The sequence below is a fragment of the Fibroporia radiculosa genome (genome assembly GCF_000313525.1).
Source record: "Fibroporia radiculosa TFFH 294 genomic supercontigs, scaffold296, whole genome shotgun sequence".
Classification (NCBI taxonomy): domain Eukaryota; kingdom Fungi; phylum Basidiomycota; class Agaricomycetes; order Polyporales; family Fibroporiaceae; genus Fibroporia; species Fibroporia radiculosa.
The window spans coordinates 133,473-141,683 of NW_012133193.1; the positions used below are offsets into that span (position 1 = coordinate 133,473).

Sequence of the window (8,211 nt, forward strand, 5' to 3'; positions counted from 1 at the left end):
AGATCCTCGCGCCCTCTCCAGTTCTGCCATCGACGCCTCTCCCCGCTGATTATGCCCCCAAGTCCCAGTCCCACTCGTCGTCGGGACCCGAAATCTCGGACGCTTTACCTCCAACTCCGTCGGCATCGACCACCGGGGCCGCGACGCCGCTGACGAGAGCTGTAGACTGGGAGGGCCAAGTGGATATGCAGAAATTGCTGGACATGTTTCCTAGTGTCCAGCCCAACAGGGGCGCTGAGGCCGACATGAACGTGGAGGCGATGGACTTTTCGTCGGCTCTCGACGTAGAGCTTGGCGGCTGGGACCTGGACGCCTCGCTGGATACACGGCTGGCTCAAGAAGTCGGCGTGTTCTAGAATCAGCGTTGGCTACCTTCAACGTATGTGATCGCGTTGTGCGCTCATCGCAAACAGTTGGGTTTTTTTTTGCATATCTTGTTCTTAATGGGTCTCTCGTCTATTTATCGGACCAGCTACTCTATGATCTATTTTCCATCTTATCCCAAAACTTTTTTTAACTTTCACCTCTCGATCATCGTTCTCGCTAATCTCTAGCTAAATTCCCTTCGCGTTCTTTCAGTACGTATATGTCCTCTGCTTTATGGTGCGTCTCTCGTTGCAGTCTCCCTCTAGCTTGCTACCCTGTTCTCCCCTGCGGGGTTGATGAATGGTGTATGTGGTAGGAGGTGAGCGCGCGTGGGTGTACTGTGGAGGGGGTTCGTGTACGGCGCTGTAGATAGTCGCTGTGGTATCTGGGCCTGAGTATACTAGAATGCATGTTTTCTTGAGGGTGAATCTGTCTGAACATCTGCCTCGGCTTGACGGACTTCCTGGATTTACAATCAACGGTCTCACAGCATGACTGGCCTGGCCAGTGACGTCTTGTCAAGTACAATTGAAAGCATATATGACAAGTGCAAGTCATCGAAGACTCAACGACGTTGGTATGTACTGTAGTTGGATAGAGTCATAGTTGGGTTATGGTTACAATCAGCTGGAGATCAAATGAATGCGTACCCATTCCGCTTAGCGTAGTCATTCGAAGCGTATGCCATGGATCGAACTGGATACAGCAGTGTGGACGGAACAGGACCACCCTACTACACAGAAATGGATAACACAGTTGATAACCTTTTGCAGCACTCGACAAACTTGATGTCGTCCCTGGCGAATGGCCAATGGCCATCGAGTGTATCACATCACGGTGACACGGTGGCCTATGGTCCCGTCGTCAAATGCATCAAAATGGTCCTTCGGCTGCTTGCAAATGGCGACTGAGTGGTCTCCCATGTTACTGAGGCCCACGACGGCGGTCGGCGATAGTAACAGGACCCGGCCAGATAAGAATGCATGTGGTCGTGATTGACCTCAGGGTCTGAAGCACCGATTGCCAATCCGTGCCTGAGCCCCGAGGTCCCCAGAATGCCCTGTCGAAGACTCGAAGGTTGAGGCTGATTCAGGCAGTGCAACCCTGACGACGAACAGGCCGAAGCGCTGATAGTCCAATAGGTGCAGCCCGGAGTCCGCGCCCAGTCGCCCAGTGTGATCGCAGAGCACATTGCGCAATGATCGCCGACCGAGGTGAGAACGCAGTTCCCCTGGTCTGCCCTCGCGGGTGTAAGCAGCTGCCAGATACAACGCTCGGAGTCACTGACGCTGAAGACGGTGGCGGGGACGTATCGCGCCGGCCAGGCCAGCGCGCGCGCCCAGACCTGCTTGAACGCCGGAAGACGTCCATATGCGCCGCATATAGTCACGGCGCAGCTTGAATTCAGACATTCGTGTACGCGTACATGCCACGCGAAGAATTCCCTGTCAGCATCTGCAGTCGCGTATGCGCGCAACGTCCAGCACCCTCTGCACCGGGACCGGGAATTCTGCACTCACATGGCTACAGGCTCAGTCACACAATATACCCGTACACGGATGCGCCGAAGTGCTCCATTCTGCACCTAGATGCTGCACGGTGTTGCAATTGATGACACGAGTGGATAATAAACCGAAGATGGGGAGTATGAGTCATGGCTTCAGGAAATGCGGCTAGAACAATGGAGTGAGCGTGTGAGGCTGGCGTGGCTTGCCAAGGGCGCAGCGCGCGCTCGAGACTCGAAAGGGAATGGCTCAGTCTCGTCGTGTTAGAAAGAGCCACCACTAGCATATCGCACAAGCGTCCTCAGTCGCGTCGGCCAAGGCAGCGGCCGCATGACGGTCAGAATATATGCGGTATGGTCCCGGACGTCACGGCCTGAGGGCAAGGGTAGGGAGACGACGCCGAATGACGAAAGGGCTGCGTGGGACTGCAGTAACATATTTACCATGTGCGCGCTGATGATCCGGGCGTTTGCAGAGAATACGGCAGGCGCGGTCTCGGGCGGCCGAATGTCAGAACAACGAACATTAGAGTCATCTGAAAGTAATAGAATAACGCGCACAAGGTGGCAGCGGACAACCCTACTTGCACATTGAACATATACCGAAGCGAAGTAATAGGCGACGCAGAACAAGAATACACTCTGCAAAGTTCCAACACACATCAGCGGCCACGGTGCCGTCCAAGAATTGACGTAGTGAAAGCGTGTGATACACACGAGCCGCGCCTTTTGGGCAGAGTGGGGCGCTAGTCGTCATGCATCTCGTCGTCTTTGGCCACGAAAGACTCTTCACCCTCATCGTCATCGGCAGCCTCAGGCTTCAGGCCGGCCTTCTCAAGAGCGGCAGCGGAGGTATAGTCGACGCGTACACCGCGAGTGCGACGCGTACCTATGATAGCAGAAGGGTCGATTTCATGGAGTTCGTCCTGTTGGGACGCGTCAGGACGCGCTCGTGGAGAAAGAAAAGACGCGTGCCTCTTCCATGTCGTCGTCCTCATCCTCCTCGTCGTCGTCTTCTTCTTCCTCGTCATCGTCGTCGTCCATGGCGACCTGCTTGACGAACTTGGCCTTGCCCTTGTCGACGGGGGCGTGGGTGGGCCCAGTGGGGTGGGTGTCCGCGTTGGGCCTGCGGGTGGATCTTAGTTGTACGGGAGCGGTAAAACAAATGCGGGAGACGTACGCGCCGGTAGACGTTGCTTCGGTAGACATAGAGCGGCGCGTATGAGACGGTCAAACAGGGATGGCGGCGGGAGTGGCGAATGGAAGTTGGTGACAAGCCGCGTCGGGGGTCGGGGTCGGGGCAGAGGCGGATCACGTGCGTCCGGGAATGCCGGAAGCCGGCCGGGGATATTATATTCTATTTGCGGAGGTGATTAAGGGACCTGTAGCCGGTATTTGGTATTTGCACAGTGCGCCGGCCGGCCTCATAAGGATGACATAAGCGCTGGATCGGGTCCCAGTACGTGAGCGCCGAGCGCCCTCTGCATCCATTTGTTTCCTCCATGGCAAAGGGCGACATCACGCCCTTTCCCCTCGGGCCTCTTCCTCTTCCTCCTCCTCCTCTTCCTCCCGACTCCCTCCCATCCCCTACCAGTCCCATCTCCATCAGGCCCGGCTCCTTTTCCTTCTCAGCCCCCGTCCAACGCCTGTTCGACTTCAGCTGCCCCGCTCCCCAGGACAGGGACATGCTTCCGCCATCGCGCGCTCGCAGCGTCAGCTCTCCCCGCGCATCCACAAATTCGAGCCCCATTCTGGTCTTAAAGCTCAGCGGCCCTTCCTTTCTCGACACCGTCATCCGCGACACCGTCTCCAAAGAACCTCTCTACATCATAGAGACCGTCCAGGATCTTACCAATATATACCGCCTCGACAGTCGTCTATGCGAAGCCGGCAAAGCTGCCGCCGTCCGATGGCCACCCAGCACCACCACCTCAGGCAAGGGCAAGTCCGGCAAGAGTATCCAGCTCGGTAGCGGAAGTTGGCGAGAGGCAGAGGACTTTCTCAAACAGGGCGCACTGGGCAATCTCGCGTGAGCAGGACCACTCCATTTGCTTCGATCTCCTCTGACACTCTCTTGATCGCCAGTAGCCGCAAGTTCAACGTTCCCCACTTTCCCCACAGTCTCAAATGGAAACTCATCCCGGGCAATTCTTATGTCGTAAGTTTTTCCGTCCTTGCACAAGACCAGAATCCACACCTTTCCCCGCTGTGTCCTCCGATCTCATGTCTGCATGTCTCCGGGGGAAGGAGACGCCGGATCTGCCTCGCCACTCGTGCTTTCGAGCCATCGCATCAGTTCATTCCGGTCGCCTAACTCCGATTCTAGCTGTCTGGGTGCGGGTTCGCGTTTCTTCGCAACAAGTCGCATCACCTCCGTTATTATCGCGCCTTGTTCCTCCCCATAGGCTCGTTCATTGTCGTTTTGTGATAACGAGGCTGACGTTGATCAACAGTGCACCAGCAGCGGTGTGAAGGGCCCAATCGCTGTTCTAGACGGTGCGGTCTTATCCGCGCCACCGTGTTTGAGGATCTTTGAAACTCTCATAGCACCCGATCTCGTTCGCAGCCAGCAAAATCACGCCGGTGTTCCGTTTCTGTTATTGGATTATCTCGTTGCTACCTCCTTATTACTGACCACGCATACTCAAGAGTGGTTCGACAGACCTGCTGGCGCAACTCTGCCTGGATCAGCTTCCCGTTCTGTACAGAAGTGGCTCGCAATCATCCATGCTAGGCCATTCCTTGCTGACGAACATAGCGATACCAGAAGTGAAAACGAGCAACACGGTCAAGACGGTGGATCAGGAGATATAGAGTCGCTCAGCCCTCCGTCAAGAAGAACCAGCTCCTCGCTATGGGATCGGCATTTGTCGTGGTCATCGGGGAGCGCGAGTAACTCGGGAACGAGCGACCAGGCGATGACGCCTGTTACGCCAACCACGCCTGCCATGACACCTGCAACACGGCCGCCGTCATTTTCGCTCACGCATCAGAGCGTCCAGCTGCGGGGAGCCAGCCCGGGCAGGCATGATGACATACCCCCGGTCCCACCGTTACCGCCTCAGTCAGTGCAGCAGCAACAACCTGTCCACTTGCAACTTGCAAACCCTGAACCAAGCCCCGATTATTTCTCCAGCGTTGCGATGCACAATCCTGACGCGTACAGTTCGCTTCCTACATATTCATCCAGACCCACGTCGTCTTCTTCACATGCCGTTGTCCACGATCGTGAATCTGGTCCATCTACGTCTTCCTCCGCCGCGACCACGATTCGCCGACCAAGGCAGTTACCCAAGCCACCGGTTCCCCAGGATTCGCGGACGTATCCCCAGCCTCCGATGACGGAGCTCTCCCGCGTCGCATCGAGCCCGCCTGCGATTTCCTCCGCATACCCTTCCACGTCAACGTCGGCGTCATTCACAGCTTCCCCAAGCACAGGCTCGGATCCGAACGCGGGCGCGACGCAATTGCGTATGATCTCCCGCCGTTCCCTGCGGACGATTCCGCCTGCACCACCGCCGCCTCGCCACGCGCCACCGCTACCCTTGCCGCCCAAGCTCGCCACGGAGTATGAGCGCTCCGATGGCTCCAGCACTAGCCAGACGGCCTCCTACGCCCGGACCCAGAGCACGGAGCTGAGCTCCACAGACCTCGCGAACTCGTTTAGCTCGATGTCGATCTCCTCGCATCCGCACCCATATTCGCAACAGCCCCCATCACATTCACAGCTCATAACGCATCTGCCGCCTGTACCTCATCCGTTGCCGCTGCCGCCCACAACGCAGGGCGCAGACGCAAGTGGGATGCACGTCGACGCGGGACGTGTGCGCGCATCGTATGCACACATGTCACCAGGGGAGGCGGAAAGCATTTATGAGATGCCGCCGCCGGCGTACGATGCGATTGATTTTTCAACGCGGGTGCGCACAGGTGCGCCGAAGCCGCGTGGCAGCGCGCGGTAAGGCTGCTAAGTGAACAGCATAACGCTGTCCGCTCCCACGATCGTAAACTGGTTTACATATGCAAGTGGCTGTTTTGGTGGTTCCCCTTTTCTCTCGTCTCGGTTCAGCTTCGCCAAGCACACGTACATATCATTACACAATAACAAGAGCACCAACGACAACAAAAATCAGTGTCCCGGCCCAAGTGTATATACCCCCCTGCATTTTCCGCATACTCGGCGTCCCTGCCCTGCTCTCAGCTACGTTCTGCACCCATTTGCATTCGTCCTGCACTGTGTCACTTATGGTCATACTCGTCTCATGCTTCATCTGGGACTCATCTGCGTTTTTACCCACCATCGTCGTTCCCTTTGCGGTAGACTTGCCGCTTCGCGTCGCTCGCTTTCCTCCCACCTTCGCGTCCCGTCTAGCCGTTGCTTTTCTGGCCGCCTCTGTCCGTTCGTTTCGTTCGAGCTGCTTTGATCTACATCTACGTTTATGTCTCGCGTTTTTTGCATGTCGCGTTTTTTAATATCCCTTGCAGTGCGGGGCCGTGTGTAGTATACCGAATGTCCAGGCGGAAGCATCGATAGCTCGACCGCTGGAGAGCTTGTCGCTAATTGTTTTCAGTACCATCCTATCTTTACTGTAGAGATAGACCAATGTAATTTTTCTTCGTCTGGTGCGGACCCAATTGTTCCTCCCTGCGACCTCGGGGCCTTTGTGGGAGCTCGACCTTCCCGGGCCGCCGTCCGTCCTAGCCTGCGCCCGTCTGGCTATGTCAGCTCCCACTCGCCCTGTAACTTAATCTATCCCACTCGACATGCCCGACGGAGAGTCCGAACACCCTGCCCCCGTCCCCATCCTCATCGTAGTTATGGTACGTCCGTCCCCCTCCCGACATGCCACTCATCCTTCTCCCGTGTAGGGCGTCGCGGGCACCGGCAAGACAACGCTCGCGAGCGCGCTGGGCGAGACGCTCCGCCTGCCGTACATCGAGGGCGACGAGCTCCACCCGCCCGCTAACATCGCAAAGATGGCCGCAGGCACCCCGCTCACCGACGCAGACCGCGAACCGTGGCTCGCGCTCCTGCGCACCACCGCGGAGCACCTCGTCGCCGTGCAGCAGGCCGGCACACACACAGACGCGGACGCGGACGTGCGCGAGCGCCCCGCCGGGATTCACTACCCCGCAGAGGCCGAGGCTCCCGAGCGCGCTCCCGGGCGCCGCACCGCGGGCGTGCTCATGACCTGCTCGGCGCTGCGCAAGGGCTACCGCGACATCCTCCGCGGCGTGGTGCGCCCGAGCCTCCCCGCGCCCGTGCACGAGCTCGCGCCGCCCGCACGCGAGGCACTGCCGACGTACTTTGTGTACATCAAGGGCGAGCGCGAGATGCTGCTCGACCGCGTCGCGAAGCGCCAGGGGCACTACATGAAGGCGAACATGGTCGACAGCCAGCTCGCGACGCTGGAAAGTCCTGAGGGCGAGGACGGCATAATCGTGGTCGGGATGGACGCGAGCACGGAGGCGCAGCGCGCGGAGGTGCTGCAGAGGCTGGCGGGTGTGTTGTAAAGCAGATGATCGGGCGTATAGACGGGAGTTGTACGATTGAGAATTTGGACGGTGCTTGGATTATTCAACGTGAGGGTTGCCGTCGTCAGAATTGCAACGCTGCTCTGTGCTTCCCGGTCAGTCTCACATCTTAAAATGAGGGCACATCGGCACTGCATTTTTTTTTTCCGCTAGAAGCACCGAACAGAATTACCTTACTAGTCCACTATAAATACTTAGTCCTTGAATTACACTATGCACTATGCTACATAGAAGTAAGTGAGCGTGGCCATGCTACAACGTATCGCGTAACACGATAAATACTTAGTTGGGTGGTTCAAAACTACAGTCCGAACAGTCCTCAACCTCATCTACGACGCCAGGAGCACAGATCAGCCTTCAAAAGACCGAGCTGAACGTGTGGGTGCTGTAAAGCAAGGGTATTCAGCGACAGAGTCAGAGCGAATGTAACAAAACACACGCACGTGTATCCAAACCCGACACGATCGTTGACTGTGTCAAACACCTAGAGCACAAGGATAGCACCAATGCTCATGCCAGAGGATACTCAGTGACTAGTGAGCACTGACCGTGTAGAAGCGTTCCATGAACTTCTCGCCGATAATAAAGTTGAACCCCGGCATGACCATATTACCCAGCGGCAGGATATAGCTGTACCTATATCCGGACTGGCCACCCGCCAACTCGGGCGGTACCAGCTGTGCAGCGGCGTCGAACACCAGCGCCTGCCCACTCACGAAGACAGTGATGGGCTGCAGGAACGGCACCTCCGCCTCAGGGATGGCTGTTAGCCCGGTGACGTTCACGTCATAATAGCTGCCCGGGAT

At 57.2% G+C, this 8,211-nt stretch overlaps 5 protein-coding genes across 5 annotated transcripts in view; 3 read left to right on the plus strand and 2 right to left on the minus strand.

The window, feature by feature from the left end:
- Nucleotides 1-51: 51 nt before the first annotated feature.
- Nucleotides 52-356, plus strand: FIBRA_00700 (uncharacterized protein; the record flags this gene model as incomplete). Its single annotated transcript, XM_012322589.1, has 2 exons — nt 52-118; nt 166-356. The coding sequence occupies 2 exons, from the start codon at nt 52-54 to the stop codon at nt 354-356; spliced, it is 258 nt and encodes an 85-aa protein (XP_012177979.1).
- Nucleotides 357-2,616: 2,260 nt separating this feature from the next.
- Nucleotides 2,617-3,079, minus strand: FIBRA_00701 (uncharacterized protein; the record flags this gene model as incomplete). The annotated part of the gene is made up of 3 exons (XM_012322590.1): nt 2,617-2,796; nt 2,840-2,996; nt 3,051-3,079. The coding sequence occupies 3 exons, from the start codon at nt 3,077-3,079 to the stop codon at nt 2,617-2,619; spliced, it is 366 nt and encodes a 121-aa protein (XP_012177980.1).
- A 293-nt stretch (nt 3,080-3,372) lies between these two features.
- Nucleotides 3,373-5,832, plus strand: FIBRA_00702 (uncharacterized protein; the record flags this gene model as incomplete). Its single annotated transcript, XM_012322591.1, has 4 exons — nt 3,373-3,899; nt 3,956-4,028; nt 4,324-4,366; nt 4,418-5,832. The coding sequence occupies 4 exons, from the start codon at nt 3,373-3,375 to the stop codon at nt 5,830-5,832; spliced, it is 2,058 nt and encodes a 685-aa protein (XP_012177981.1).
- An 802-nt stretch (nt 5,833-6,634) lies between these two features.
- FIBRA_00703 (uncharacterized protein) lies at nt 6,635-7,384 on the plus strand (the record flags this gene model as incomplete). Its single annotated transcript, XM_012322592.1, has 2 exons — nt 6,635-6,691; nt 6,740-7,384. The coding sequence occupies 2 exons, from the start codon at nt 6,635-6,637 to the stop codon at nt 7,382-7,384; spliced, it is 702 nt and encodes a 233-aa protein (XP_012177982.1).
- Nucleotides 7,385-7,762: 378 nt separating this feature from the next.
- Nucleotides 7,763-8,211, minus strand: part of FIBRA_00704 (uncharacterized protein) — a gene marked incomplete at both ends in the record, with an annotated part of 2,222 nt that continues 1,773 nt past the window's right edge. The window contains 3 exons of the mRNA XM_012322593.1: nt 7,763-7,790; nt 7,849-7,889; nt 7,954-8,157. Of these exons, the coding sequence (XP_012177983.1) occupies nt 7,763-7,790; nt 7,849-7,889; nt 7,954-8,157 (273 nt within the window). The remainder of the gene's footprint in view (nt 7,791-7,848; nt 7,890-7,953; nt 8,158-8,211) is intronic.